Here is a 16,055-nt window from a genome sequence, read left to right as displayed (position 1 = left end):
GTAAAGGTGGTGGTGGAGGGGGGGTAGGAAGAGAAGCCGAAAGTGAGACCAGTGAAGCACATGAGATGGATAGTGGAGACAGAGAGGCCCCCTTTCCCTGCGAAACACCACATGGTTCATTCTTTATGGGTCAATGCTACAGAAACCACACTGAATCTTCTTCAAACATATACAGACACAGGCATGTACTAAGACACGCCAAATATTCATCAACATTCATACTCATTCAGATGCTTTCAAGTGATCCTAGCTGCATTATCATATGAATCAAGCATATCCTTAAGCAAAATCAGGGATGTAAAACACCGATTTTGTGCATGTTATAAGTAACACCATATTGAAGTCTAAGGTTAGCAATCAGCAAGTTTTACGAACCCCATACTTAGCAAAGCCATTCATTTTCCTCCTACAATACCACACGCAGGCAAAATGTGAAGAATGCCACAGAATATAAAACATAGCCCAACCGCACATGACACAACTCTGTCAAATTCACATAAAGATCCCCAGATGTGCTGCGAGATGCAACAAGAGGGCAAGGGGGAGGTCTCACACACACACACACACACACACACACACGCACACACACACACACACACACACACACACACACACACACACTACTGCCCTCTCTAACGCCGTCCCCTCCCTCCTATCACCCCCTCCCCTCCTCTTCCCTCCTCTCTCCCAGAGACATGTGCGCACACTGTGCCAGCAGACAGTTTCAACTCTCAGCAACTGATGCACAGACAGCTGCTGTTTTTCCCTTCCCCTCCTTTTGCTCCCCTATTCTCCTTCTTCTTTCGTTTCTCCCCTACACTGCCTCCATTCATCCCTTTCCCCTTCCTTCCCTCTACTCTTGTCATTCTGCCGTGCACTTTTCCTCGGGCGGATATAAAGGCAGGTCCTGTTTGAGGGAGAGGGCTTGTGTAATCTCTGGCTGCACATGAGCACCAGAGAGTCATTGCTTCAGCTGGAAACGTGAACGCAACAGAGGACTTACAAACGCCTGGAGGACTAACTTTTGGAATAAGGAAAGGAAGAAGGAATACCTCTCAGACAGGAAGGGAGGAGAAGGAGGGAGACGTAGAAAGAGATTGGAGTTGGGGGTGCAGGAGCACTACACAGACCATGCCGGGCTCTCTGGTGCTGCTGCTCTCCCTGTTGGTGCTGTCCACAGGAAGTGATGCCAGGAGGATCAGGAAAAGAGGACTCAACCATAAGGTGGGGCTGCTAACCTCACCTTAAACTCTTTTATAGGTGCACAAATGAGGGTGTGAATTCCTTCTTACTGTATGTGTGTTTTGAGATAATCTTTTAAAGTGGAAGTAGGTGAAAGCTCACATCGATACAGTACAATACCGGCTCTGTTACAGAGAGCTGGTTTCACACTGTGAGAGCAGTTTTGAGGCTGAGGTGAGAGGTGGTCAAGTTGACCTGAGACCTGAAACCTGAAGCTGGATTAAAAAAAAAACACTTACATTTACTAAGCACATTTACCCAAGTACTGTACTTAAAGGAATTATTTTACTTTAATATATATATATATACTTGTTTGCTTACTTGCAGAAAATGATGCCAACCATACACTAGAAGACTTTGAAAGGTTTTTAAAAAAACGTTTTTAGTCACGCATTAATATTTTGCAAACAGTGGGAATTTTGCTGAGTCACTATTTGCAAGACCATAAGATTCCTTTTGAGATTATTTCCAATCGTTATTTCTGCTCTTGATGGAAGTTTACAAGAAGAAAAACTGTTGAAGAATGCAGCAGCTAAAGACACAGCTTTTGGCCACATCTGGCCTTGTGTGTGCAGTGGTTTGTTCTGAAAAACCAGCTAAACTCCACAATTCCACCAGTTTCTTCTCCTTTTTCCACAGTCCAAGAGAAGTGAGACTTGTTCATATTCTTGCGCCTCCCCAAAGTCCCCACTGTGTTTACTATCTACCCATTTTGCTGTTTCCTGTTTGGTGCAGGAGAGAGTGTATCTATTGTTTGTTGACAATGTTCATGTCATTGAACTTCACTATTTGCATGAACCAAGACGAAAAAAACTCAGATAATATATTAAACATGTTTGATATGATCAGTCAAGATATGAAAAAGACTGACCTAAGACTTACACCAAAAGATGACGGGGGTGCACCACAACTCTTGCAAAACTCTCAGGATTATATTACAACGCAGGAAATTCAGCAGCAGTGAATTTAATTTAATGTAAGGCCAACATTACATGAGAAGATCGATACCATGGTAACATTTCAACTCTCAGCAAGAAAGTGAATAGACAATCGGATTTTTCACACAAAACATTTTTAAAAGAATCTTTTAAAATATAATACGAGCATTTAAAAAGTAAGCTATCGTAACAATAACGATACAACAAATAATATACTACAGATTCTGCTGAGCACCTGTGTTTTTTACACACATGTCCAATTTTCAATACTGTGATGAGTCTTTTTACAATGTATTTTTGCCTAAGTAAATAATCTTAAAATATCTCTCACCACTGGAAAAGAATACGTTTTGGACCTGGTAGCAACCTGAGTGAAAGTTTAATGATAACACTTTGATTTTTAAGCATGAAAAATCGACATGGACAGGAGCGTTTTTCAGTTTGGATGGAGAGCAGAGATTGGAGTGTGCAACAGGTTGGAATAAGTCGCTGATTTTCAAGTTTCCATATGAGTAATTGAAGAGCACACTGGATGTACAACCTTTGTCCGTGTGTGTGTGTGCGCAGTGGATTATTAGGGCAGGAACTGAACTTGCAGACTGGGCCCCTGCTTGTTAACTCAGCTCAGTGTAGCTGATTGATCATCTTTAACAAGGGCTCACTGTAGCGTGCTGCCTTCTCTTTTATTTTCTCCCTCTTTGCTTTCTTTCCTCCGCTCTGCAACCTCTCGTGCTTCAATGTTCTCACTTGCTGACTGGTTTATGCCCTCATTGGCCCTTTTCGCTCTCCCCCTCTCTCGTATGAAGCAGTTAGCCTTTCACCCTCTTTTCTGCCCCGCTTTCTCTTTCTCCTCGCCCGTGTGCTTCTCTCTCCTCTCAGTATACCACCCCCTGTTTTCCCTCTTTCGAATCTCTTTCTCTCTCTCCTCCTCCTCCTCCTTCTATCAGGATGGGCCAAAAGCACCGACTTACTGGACTCTGCTTCAAAGCTGCTGTAATTGGAACATGCTGAGACGGCTGTGCAGATGGAGTTTGCGTCTTTCCCTCTGAACCTTTTCATCTTTGCATCTTTGCATCTTTCAATCTTTCTTTCTTTTTGTTTTTTGTAACCACCTCCCCCACGTGCACATAAACACAAACACCCTCAGCCTCATCATCCATAACACCGGGGTAGTGCAGAAAGACAAATTATAGTCACTCAGTGTTTCATGTAGGCATCAGTCTATGAAATAGTGTGTCTTGGAAGGAAAATTGGTACAGAATAAAATGGTAACGAACCCCAAGGCCACCAGCGTGCTCAGTACCTGTATCACAGTCCATCTTGTTCTTTGTTTGAATATAGGTTTCACCTGATTGCTAAACACACGCCCAATTCAAATGACTGTACTCACAACCTCTACATGAAGCCAATAAGTAGGAATGTCTCATCAAGAAAATTAGCAACTACCTTAACTAAAACCCCAAAAGCTCAATTTAATTACACAGTACAATAAATATGACGATGATGATGTTTTTATACTGTTTTCCTTTACTTGATATTTTGCTTTGCATGCTGCAGAATGAATACAATACAATAGCAAAAATGACAGTAATCTCTACATGTCATTTTCAAAGGCAAAATATAGTTTGAAAGACAAAGAAAGAATAAACAAATGTCAGCTCATGTCACCCCCTCATTCCCTCTTAATGTACTTCACAGGAATTCATGTTACCCATTTGAAATACATGTACTTTTAGCCTAAATGTTGGATTTGCAGGATGTGAGTGATGTCTTGTTCCAGAAATTAATATAACCTGACAGCTTACAAAATACATCGAGTTTAAAATATAAAAGCAAGGGCAGGCTTGGCCTTGACTTCCTTTATCTGACCTGTATGTAAGCTCTTACCAGAAAAGTATCCGTTTGACCTGTAGTTCAGATGTTCTGACTCACTGGAGCGATGGCCTCTCTTATCTAGACCTCCTTCTCCCACATAGTTCAAAGGTCACCAGTAGCACTTTCTTCATTTCCTCTTGGTGAAAATGCCTGTGGAAAAACAGAGATAACAGGGAGGTTTACTTCAGGGAGAAACATGTTTAATAGATAGGTGAAAAAACAGGTGAGGTGAAAGAGAATGGTAATAATAGTGGCCTTAAGTTTTTTTTTTTTTTGGAAGCTTGTTGATAGAGAGAGTGAATGAAGAGAGAGAGCAGTACTGGTGAGAACAAAGCTGTGAATCAGATGAATAAAATGTTATTTTCTGTTATTTTTCATGGCAGTTATGTTCTAAAGCACAAAGCAGGAAGGTACCGCATTGCCAGATTTTGTATGAATGCAGAGCTTCATCCTGTCCAGTGTGGCCTCTCTGCTCTGTGTGTGTGTGTATGTGTGTGTAGCTCAGCCAACGCTTTCAGTAAAGCAGACACAAAGACCTGCAGCTCTTTATACATCCCAAAAACACAGAAACAGAGACAGAGAGGAACAGAGACAGAGAGCGGAGCAGAGGAGAGAGACTGAAACAGTAATGTAACCTTGGTGCTACGCTACAAGTCCCGACCTCACACCTGCACACTGTTATTGGCTGGGGGCTACACACCCACTGCCCAATGGATGATGCCCAGAAATGTCCCGAACACAGCAAAATAAAAAATAAAATAAGAAAATACAGGAAGAGGGCAAAGTCTCTGTAGATACATACACGCTTCTAGTTGGTCACCGTGATGATTGAGAGCGATTACTTTCATGAGTCTATACTTTTTGTTTTGGGTTTTTCAAGACTGTTTTTGAAAATTAAAAGAACAAATTCAAAATAAAAGGTTTTCCACCCAACAACAGCAACTCATAAATCTTGAATGAACATTTGCGCCTCAAGCACCTCCCACACACACACACACACACACACACACACACACACACACACACACACAGAAAGATTGTTTAGTCTCATACAGCCACAACAGACAGACTCAGGCGCCTGCCTGGGCCTGTCAATGCGCATAAAGAGAGAGTGAGGCTACTATCATAAATCATTACAGTTGCATTTATTTGATGTAGTGTGGATACCATCCTGCTAGCACCTGGTATTAAGACAGGGGCCTTGCAGATGCTCAGAAACACGTGTTCTTCCTGTTCTTGGCCTGGCCGGCTGTTTGACTTGGCCTGGGGCCGCTATGTACAACGAAACAGATCCACTGGGGGAAAGTTCTAGCTTTTAAGGAAGTGATACTTATTAAAGATAAGATTACTGTGTAACAAAATACATTTTGGTACATAAATCATGGATTAAATCTAGCAATTAGAGTGCAATGATGATGATCAGCATGTGTTCAATTAAATTACAGACTTTTGAGAGGAGACTTACTTTTTTCAGTACAAAAGTCTGTTTGAGATTAGAATTACAATGTGTATAATGTGCTTCTATGTCACTGTTGAACAAAAGACATGCATTTTAGGTTATTAGGAGAATAGTTTGTGACCTTTATCCTGAGAATGCGTTGCAAATGCAATACAGCTTCCATGAAAGCTGTATATGACTGCAAGTAATTAACTACAGATGAAATGAATGCAACAGAAACTTAGGAGTAATACAATACACATATTGCATACAACATACATGTTTCTGCAATTACTCAGACAGATACAAATTTAAACACCAAATTAAATATTATGGATTTGAGTCAAAAAAGCATTTGTTTACAGCAATCTATATTTCATTTATTATTCTCAATGGTAGATTGCACTGTGTCATACTAACAGAAGAAGATTATAAGAGTGGTGCTTGTTTTTCTGTAGTAGTTTATGTTTTAGTTTAGAGAAAACACAAGTCATTGGAATTTGATAACCAGACTCAGTTCACAGTAGCATTACAAAGATATACATCAATTCACAGTGTACAGTAGCAGTCAATAGTTTGGACACAGCTTCCAATTACCTTGGAAGAGAAAGTGTGTCCAAACTTTTGACTGGCCGTGTACATATATCACATGAATTATAATTCAGTGGTCCTAGATAGGCTGAGGAAGCAGTATATATATACAGGGAGATAAATGCAGAAGAATGTCATCCAGCATTTTGTATTACCGTAAAAACCCACTGGTGTGTCCTGTTCACCAGTTTTTCTTCAAAAATGTTTAATTGACACTCATAGCCTAACCTGAACCCAGTCTGAGTTAATATACAGGTGCAATTCAGTTAAGCAAATCATTACCATACCATTAACCATTAACCAGACACACAGTTTCAGGTGTATTATGTGTGTTTTATTGCATTTCAAATGAAAGTAAATTGATAAAGTTTTGGAGTATAAACATATGTATTTATAAATATATATAAATAATTACTGGTGCATTCAAATAAACTTGTCTTTAATAGAAAAGTGCTTTTCCCAATATGAGAGCCCCCAAGATAGACTGCGACTTATACACCAGTTTTTATGGTAGTTGTTGTATGTTTTAAAATATATATATTTAGATTAGAACTTATTTTGTGGCAATCAGAAGTTTTGTTTTGTGAGCTAGTGTATGTGGGTCTAAACAGGGCTAATCCCAGTCAGATGATGTGAGCCTGCTGCTGGTCAGAAGCACATTACTGGATTTATATCGGAGCAGATAGCTACTCAATTCAACCTTCACGTACCACGCAGACACACACATGCAAACATTAACCTCAAAGACAAAATCACCTCAACATCAACTGATGCTTAACTTTTTCACCTGAAGCCTGCAGTGTTATAGACATTCCTTTTTCTTTTCTTTTTTTTGGCAGTAGAGGGTTTTCCATCTTATACCATCTTCAAAAACAGTAAGGATTGTAAATCTGAGGGGCCACAGGCATGTCTACATATCAAACTACAGACATAACAGTGTGTGGTTGCTATACTACAAAAAGAAAATACAGGTATAGCAAAAAAAAAAAGAGTTGAGAAGGATCTTTATCATCTCTATTAAAACTGTTTTGAGCTACAGTCATAGTTGATCTACCTCAGTCCTGTTGTGTAAAGCACACCTCATATGGGTTCACTCTGTTCATCTTCAACTCAAGGTTAGAACAACACTCCTTTGCCAGTGTGTCCACATTTCAAGAAAACTGCCTTTCCCCAACTGTGCATCTACCTGTCTGTCTTTCAGCTTGTCTTTCCATCTTTCATCTCTGACTGATTTACAGGCAGACTGTTTTCCTCACGGTTTGTCTTCATCTATCTGCACGTCTGTCTATCTGTCTGTCAAACTGACTGCTGGTATACAGAGACAGGAAATAAGTCCTGACAACCCAAAAACTAACCAGATGTGTGCTGTGGGCTACTTCATTTAATATAGATGGGAGATCTAGTAGATTTGATTTGACACTCTCGTGAAAGAATGTTATGTTATGTCTTGTTTAAGCTTCATGTGTGCACAGCCTTGACCCTGACTCTGCTATAGTATGTGTGTATACGTCTGAGATTGGGTGTGTTTTTGGGGTGGGGGGTATATGCGTGCATGTTTCCTTACAAAAAGGAAGCAGAAAATCTCAGTATCAGTCTGAATGGTCTGATCTCAGCTAAGTTATGGAGTCTCTGGTGGCTTCTCTCCACAAACTCTCCATAAACCAAAACAAAAAAAAAAAGAGCGGTTGAGATCATTTGTTACAGCTAGATATCATACCACTACTTTTCAACACCAAAAAGAGAAGAAGAAAAAATCAAGGAGATGGCAAAGAACAGGGAGGAAAAGAGATAGCGAGAGTGATACAGATGGAGACAGATAGACAGGCAGAGAGGGGGAAAACATGCCCACAGATAGACATGAACATCACACGCGGGGCCCGCTGGCATTGTCTCTACGGGAGAGCAGCAAGGCAGACAGGAGTGTAAATAAACAATGCGGAACATCAGAGAGATGTGTGCAGGATTGTGCGATAGAGCTCAGGATGTAGAGCATGGCGGCTCTTCTGGCACACAGAGGAGCAGACACAAGGGAAGGCTTAAGAGCAAAGCAGTCAAGAGGTGAAATGTTTGTGCAGATCAGTAAAAAAAAAAGAAGAAAATACTCATGTTAGAAAGTGTAAGTGAACATAACACTGAAGGATTGACACATTCACCTGTAGCAAGCACATACATTTCCACACAGTCGCAGCCACATAAACAGGAAGGAAACATTTGACCCTTTGTAAGAGACGTTTGGAGGAGGAGACAGATCGGATATGAGATAAGGAAAGACGGCAGCAGTCATTATGTCATTATCCAATCACAGTAGACTTTGTAGTCCCCATTCATAGATGTAATTGTACCAGGCGACGTCGTGGATGTGCTCTGGCTCCACCCTGTTCACGTATTTCAAGAGCATGTAGCTGGACTAACTGCAAAAATGGCTTTTTAAATAAAAAAAACCTGTTATTCAAATTTTCAAAGTAATCCCAAACTTCTCAATGCATGCGTGTTTCATTTGATCTTAAAGGACCATTATGTAACATATTTACACTGTTATTATATTGTAATATTATATTTCTACTTTGAAATTTCCATTCTGGTGGCACATCATTTTAACTCAGGGCACGCTATCACCATGTAATGTGGTAATTAGAGGTTATTTGATGTATTTCTGTGAGATCAGGTTGACGCCCTTTTCAACACCCCAGGGTGCCAGATATGAAACAATGGTATACAAACACAGTGTGTTGCAGCCATGTAAGCAAACAAACTGGATGAACTGAGATAGATACCACCTAACCCAAACATCAGCATTGAGTCTGAAGAAGAGGGGACAGAGGGACACAACTCTCTCCAATATTTTGAATTTGTTGTCATGGTAAGATTATTCTCTTTTAACTCAGCACAACTCTACAAGAAATTTGACAAAATGAAATTAGAATTGGCACAATTGTTATTTAAAGCTAAATTAATCTATATTTTACATTAACCATGGATAAAATGACTAGGTGTAAAATGAAAGATGTCACCCGTAGTGACAAGCCCATGGATTATCTCCAACTCTATAGTTCCCCTTAGCTTCCACCTGCAGCAGACACCTGTCTTCAATGAAAAGGCTTTGATAAACCCACTACACAGCTCCAAACAAAGTAAAGAAAAGTTAGCAACTTGCTGGTGAACACAATGTTGCATTTAGCTACTAAAGAGCCACATATTTTCATCAGGAGTTGGTTGAGACAAAACCAGAGCTAAAAGGAGAAACACAACTCCAAATGAATGCTAATGCTGGTCTGTGTCTAATGAATTTGTAAAAAAGCAACTATATGCTAACATACATGCACCCACCACTGCGTTAATATGTTGGTGTTGTGATTACAGCTTGTTTTACTGCTCCCAAGTGGCAAAAAAATAAATGATTGCTACTTTAATTCAGTACTCAGCAACATAGTTTGGGAGATAACCAAAAATACATTTTTCCCAAGCCTACCAGTGTAAAAACGTGAAATGATAATAATCTGTTCTTTTAACACAAATCCGGACCCTAAACTCTCGTTTTAAAATTTGACTACTTTAACGATTAGAGTCATTTGCAGGATCTCAAAGTAACTTTTACAAGCTCTGAGCCACACATTGTTCCCTCCAACCTTCCATGGTGCGAATCCAACCCCCGCACCCCAGCACCCCAGCACCCCCTCACGCCCCCAAATAACCATCCACCCACTAATCTCACTGCTGCCAGAACGAATTAATGTGTGTGAACACACATACAGAGTGTGTGATACCACCGTCAGCGCCAAACATTTGCTTTCGTTTTTCCGGTTGGTTTGTAAGAGTGTTCAGTCAGCCTGCCAAATAAACAGCACAGTTTTAATGATCGTGTGCAACCCACAAGCTGATTATCTAATTACTAATCTAGTGTAAGGAGAGAAAAAAAGACCAATTTCTTTCTCTCTCTGTTTTTCCCTCTCTCTTGCTGGAGACTCAGACAAATCCATCCACACTCCTGACAAATTTAACAGATGTGCATTTGTGCTCAGTGCTCACAGTATGTGTTCTCAGCCTTGTCACAAACAACTTTGCATTAATGAAATCTGAGTCATAACCATGACAACTGTATTAACATTATGCATGAAAACAGAAATGCAACTGATTGCAACCTTTTTTTTCCATAGCAGGAGAAAGACATTTGACTTAACTAAAAGTAAATGTTGTTACCAGTCAAGAAATTAACCTTGAGGCGCACCTTAATTACATAACCAACCAGCCAAATCACTTCTTTGCAATAGAAGCGCAAACATTTCAAAGTAGACCACCTACATAGAATCCCAGCAATACCCTACAATTAAAATATCCTTAAATTGTTACCCTTGTTATGCGTTTGAGTGGTTGTTGGTTGGTTTACTTGCTGTCAAGCCAGCAAGTAAACAGCAGTTGTACTCATTTGTAGCAGTAAAAAAACACAATGGAATGAACTGGAAACTTGAGCACACTGTAGTTTGCTATGCAAAAGCAAATACAGAGTATGAGAAAATATGGGAGTTAATGTTTAGCCAAGGGCAGCTGTGCTTCTTGGGATTGTATTGCAATAATTCCCATGTGTACATAACCCTAACATTGAATGGCTGCTTACACTGTGGCACAAAACCTGTGATACTTGACACCAGCTGTGTAAAAGAGTATACAAAGTTCCCTCACACTCTCCGTCCAAACCAATGAGAGGGAATCAATAGAGAGCTGCAGCTTGTTAAAACAATTCAACCACAGAGACAATAGCTGTGATACAGATTCCGTTATGCTGGCTTCTGCTAAGCATGCCAGAGTTTATCTTCTCAGCACCATGTGGGAAAGTTTGTGCATTGCTGATTGTGTGTGTGCATCTAGGCCTACACTTTATCTTGCCAAAGCTGCCAAAGAGCGTTGTTGCTTGGCCCAGGGTCCTGTGGCCTACTTTCTCCCTCTCACACTCACCAGGGAAGTGCTTGTTCCCACAGTGAATCACCTTCCCAATCCAGGTCAAGACGTTTGCAGGCAGGCATGCATACTGAAGCCAAACCCTCAGTGTATTTGCTACAGTGCTGCTATGCTGAAAAGTGACCTCTCAGATCCTTTGCCGCCATCTAGTGGTTGTTACACTAAATTGGAAGTTTAATTTCCCATCTAATAACTTTCATGAATATCTTTCATCATATGTAAAAAAGCAGAACCATGTGTGTTTTTACATAAAAATGTAATGTGTCTAATATACCTTGCATCTACTGTATGACGCCATCAACTCAGTAAAAATAGTATTAACTTGCCAGAATTAGCTTTTAAACAGGCACGTATAAGAAAAACGTGTTTCAAATAACTGAGGGAAGGCATTAAGCCATATGAGATAAGGCATTCAATTATTTGACTTTTTCATGACTTCTTCTTAGCCTTACAACTCTACACAATCATACAGTTTTTACAAGGCCTTCTCATACTGTTCTTAATTTGTTTTCTCACCCACATATGCTTTTTCAGCAGGGCTAGAGTTTGTAGGAGTTTTTAAGAGACCACAGAACCACTGGTGAAATATTTAACAGTCATCACCTACAGGAACCACCCAAGACAGAAACAAACCACATCTACATTCACATTAACACCCTGGACATTTGTCTCTTGTTCTGTTTGTCAGGACTATGAGTATCTCAACCACCCACAGTCCACACAGCACCAGAAGAATGACCGGTGTCCACCACCACCCCAGATGCTACCAGAGAGAGCCTGTGAGGTGCCAGGCTGCCGCTCAGACTCAGAGTGTGAGCGCCATAAACGCTGCTGCTACAATGGCTGCATCTATGCTTGTCTGGAGTCTGTTCAGCCACCACCAGGTCAGCAGAAGTAACAGGCCTCACAGAGCAGTGTTTGTATGCTTGACAATATGCATTAACAGTTTGGTGTGTTCTGAACAGTGCTGGACTGGCTGGTGCAGCCCAAGCCTCGGTGGTTGGGGGGTAACGGCTGGCTGTTAGACGGGCCTGAAGAGGTTCTGCAAGGTGAGTACAAACCACTGACCTGCTGAAATCTGAAATCATTTTAAATTATGAAGTTAATGGTGTCACTACATCTTATTCTTGAATGAACCTACAACACTTTTTTTGAGATCAGGACAGTTTTCATTCAGCACATTAAAGAATAATTTGACTGTGTGTTCATGATTTTTTTTTGGGGGGGGGTTTTTACAAGTCTTTTGGGTGTTAAACAAATTATTCCAGTGCAGGACTGCATCTAATGACTATCATGATTTATTTAGTAGTAAAGTTGATTACGTAGTTGTTTTATGGTTAATTTTGGGCTACATGTGTTGAGGAAATGGTTTCTGCAAGGACCGATTTTCTTAAGCCACTAAAACAGTCCATTTAGAGTAGACACACTATAAAATGGACAGAAGGAAGAAAACATGATCTTTGTGTTTCTCTTCTTAATCTCTATAGATGTTATTCCAAGTATATTAGATTTTCTTTCCATGAAAATGTGGAAAATGTCAATCACTGTCGCCCGAAGCCCAAGGTGATGTCTTGAAATGTCTTCTTTCATTCTGACCAACAGTCCATTACAATAAGATATTCATTTTACTGTCATGGTAGACTAAATAAACTAGAGAATATTCACATTTGGGAATTTGGATTTTTTTTCTCAAAAAATGACAATTAGTCGATGATTGAAATTGATTTAATTGTTGGAAACTAATCGATTAATCAACTAATCATTGCAGCTACATTCCAAAGCCACAAAAAGCTTTCAGTGATCTCAAACATCAACAGTACACAAAGTTCACAAGATAAAAAGCTGATTAAAGTGTGTAAGAATAGCTAAAGGTGGATTGTTTATGCATAGACATGTGTGCTTGTGCTTGTGTTAATGTGCATTTCATGCATGTTTGCTCCTCTAATGCACAGTATGTATTCTGCCCATTAGCTGAGGCCTGCAGTACGACCGAAGATGGAGACGAGCCCCTCCACTGTCCTACAGGCTATGAGTGCCACATTATCAATCCCGGAAATCCTGCCGCTGGCATCCCTAACCGGGGACAGTGTATCAAGCAACGTGGCAACTCTGGTATGGCTAGAGGGCCTCCAGTGACTCAAATAGCTGAGCCATTAGCCATGTGATTGAGATGTGGCTTTGAAACATATATCTCCAATCTTAATTTTTTTTAACTAATCTCTTGTTTATCTATTGTAATGGGACTGCATGCAGGGCTATGCCAGCAGCTGTCTTGAGTTTGGTCTGGTATCTCTTGGCAGATTACTTACAGCCAAGTGCCAAGTTCTCCTATTGAATAGATCTATAAATACAAATATACAAACTAGGTTGACCTGGCAACAGTAGACTGCCACAAGATGTATTTGAGGACTGTAGAGAAAGGTGTTGGCATTGGAATGAAACTAAGGATTTAATCAAAAGAGCATAACGTTTCTGTAGGTCTTTATTATTTTAGCAGGATTCAAAATGCCACATTTTTACTTTGTCTTTCCACTCTGGCTATTTAATCTACAGATGGACGTGGGCTGAGGCACAAATACTTTAAGGACTACAAGGACTACTTAGGTAAGTGGGGTAATGTGGAGAACTTGAAAGCCTGTACTCTTACTGAACCAGATACAATCTGTCTGACCTGATGATGACTTTTCCCTGACAGGTACCAGCTCGAACAATGCTGTAGGCTATGAAAAACATCATCACAAGCACCTGGGATGAAGTATGTTTTCAGCCACACTGAACTTCTTCATATATATCTCCAATATAAGACAAAGCCTCATATTATTTTTGTATTTGTAATATGTGCTCTCAGATGAACGTGACCTCAGCCTCAGCTACGACCATAACACAACCTCAGACATCAGCCCAGTCCTGTTCGATCTGCTCTCATCACACCTGAAACCAGAGTCAGATCTGACCTTTTTACTAGACCTACAGCTGCTACCTCCTCTTTGCAAAGCTCCTGTCTTCTTCTAGCCTCTCATCAGTCACAAAGTCCTATTGGGAGACGAGTCTACAGTACACAGCCAAAGAAAAAATGTTGAGGTTTTTTGTCTCTTTGTCTGATATCTGTGAAAAGATGGAGCAGTTGGGGTTCATGGTGAAGTAGAGGAAGAGAGAGCAGGGCGCACACCAAAGCTTTTTTTTTTTTAATCAAATGTGTCTTTACAACCTTCTCCCTCCCTGTCAGTCTGCCTTATTTTCATACACAAACACAAAAGGCTGGCCAGCACAGAAAACCAAAACCATGTGGCCTTGTATCATTCTGCCTCTCTCATTCTCAGAAAGACACAGCTCACATTTCCTGTCCTGAAATCTGGAAAGTTTTATACACAAATAGGAAAAACTGCAGCTGTGATGGTTGCATCTTTGAACTGAATCCAAATGTGATATAATATTCTAACTAATTACTCTAATTCTAGTAATAAATGCCATATGAGTGTGTGGATTGTGTCAGTTTTGGAAAATTTGGAACCGAAGCAGGTTAATTTCAGCCAAGAGATATATAAGCTGATATATAACATCACTGCTATGAGAAGTAAGTAAAATGAGATAACATAGTTGATTTGGTGAGTAATTTAAAGGGATACTCCACTTGTGAAGGAGGAAACTTTGAACAACTTTCAACAAACACTTTTAAATAAGCGTACAAAGGGATGAGTGATTTTCATCATAAATTGATGGACTGTAATAAACTTACTGAGGTGACTTTTTTAAAAAAGAAGTCATATGACAAATATCTACCAATGCAATATGATTATTCAAGCATTTAAAATTTGGAATTTACTTTGCAAATTGGATTTTATGGATGTGTATAAGCTGCATGTGTGTGTTTTATTTGGTGATAAATTTGGCTTATCTGACAAACAAAACTAATCCAGTTTGTCTATTAAACTATCACACTGTTATCACACAAGACAGATGATGAAAAATGATAATAGAAAAAGCTTATGTGCAAAGCAGATGTTTAAAACTGGTCTAAAGATCTTCTGTGTTATTCTGAAACTCAACTTGCTTCAGTCAACTATTCAACTGTGGTGAACTGGCCAAAACACTTGCGTGTGTCAGTGTCGCTCATATCAATACAAATGGTGCTCAGTTTCATTGCTGCCTATAATAACAGGAAAATAAGCTGGTCTGCAATACAGAGACACACATTAAGCTGAAGGTGGGAATCAAAAGTTGTAACCATTATCTGTGTGCAGAACTAAAGTGATGTCTGAATGTTGCTCCAACTGGTGCTGTAATGCTGCCTTGTTTATTTTAAATAAACTATACATTGTTGAAAGGTTTCTTGAGTTTTGTGTAGATTTCAGATTGAGATGAATTGAGATTTAGGAGTCAGGAAAAAGACGATGTTTTACAAGTGATCGTAAATAAGAGGAAAACTACTCTGGTTCGGTTCTTAAGTATTTGACTAAAACAAGTAAAGTGCACGGGTTACCCCAAAAAATGGGCGATAGATTGTCCAAAACATTTCTAAAATGAGTAAGGGGGTTGGTTTGTTTCAGAAATGTGTAAAATTAATGAAAAATGGATACAATACCCCAAAATTTCTAAAATGAGTAAGGGGGTTGGTTTGTTTCAGAAATGTGTAAAATTAATGAAAAATGGATACAATACCCCAAAATTGCTAAAATGAGTAAGGGGGTGGGTTGTTTGAAAAATGAGTAACATTTATCACCACGGGCATGTCACCTGAAAAATGGGTAAAATGCTGAAAACGAGTAAAGCACGTGGGTTGGGCAAAATGGGCAAAATGACAAAGGGTGACAAATTATTTTAAAAAATGTCAAAATGAGTAAGGTGGGTGGTTTGTTTGAAAAATGAGTGAAATTAATGACTGCAAGGTGTTACCCAGAAATGGGTACTATAGGTAAGGGTGGGAGACAGTGGCTTGCACAGACTTTTTCAAGGACAGGGGCGAAAATTAAAAAAAGGTCACATTCAGCGCATTCTCGCCTACACTCTAAGAAATGATT

The 16,055-nt window shown here is 39.8% G+C and overlaps 1 protein-coding gene across 1 annotated transcript; it reads left to right on the top strand.

Moving 5' to 3' along the window:
* Positions 1 to 1,112: 1,112 nt before the first annotated feature.
* On the top strand, positions 1,113 to 14,724 carry wfdc1 (WAP four-disulfide core domain 1). Its single transcript, XM_053320068.1, has 7 exons — positions 1,113 to 1,224; positions 11,726 to 11,921; positions 12,003 to 12,086; positions 13,009 to 13,149; positions 13,591 to 13,641; positions 13,733 to 13,792; positions 13,886 to 14,724. The coding sequence occupies exons 1-6, from the start codon at positions 1,132 to 1,134 to the stop codon at positions 13,789 to 13,791; spliced, it is 624 nt and encodes a 207-aa protein (XP_053176043.1). The 5' UTR covers positions 1,113 to 1,131; the 3' UTR covers position 13,792; positions 13,886 to 14,724.
* The last annotated feature ends 1,331 nt before the right edge of the window (positions 14,725 to 16,055 follow it).

This window comes from Scomber japonicus, chromosome 5 (assembly GCF_027409825.1).
Source record: "Scomber japonicus isolate fScoJap1 chromosome 5, fScoJap1.pri, whole genome shotgun sequence".
In the NCBI taxonomy this organism is placed as follows: Eukaryota; Metazoa; Chordata; class Actinopteri; order Scombriformes; family Scombridae; genus Scomber; species Scomber japonicus.
The sequence above is the reverse complement of the archived record's forward strand: the minus strand, read 5'-3'. Positions and strand labels throughout refer to the sequence as shown.

What these genes read in the sequence shown, in the direction of transcription:
- wfdc1 (XM_053320068.1), top strand. Translation starts at nt 1,132, where the DNA reads ATGCCGGGCTCTCTGGTGCTGCTGCTCTCCCTGTTGGTGCTGTCCACA. An exon ending in AAAGAGGACTCAACCATAAG is followed by an intron (nt 1,225 to 11,725) that starts GTGGGGCTGCTA and finishes TCTGTTTGTCAG; the next exon opens with GACTATGAGTATCTCAACCA. An exon ending in GGACTACAAGGACTACTTAG is followed by an intron (nt 13,642 to 13,732) that starts GTAAGTGGGGTA and finishes TTTCCCTGACAG; the next exon opens with GTACCAGCTCGAACAATGCT.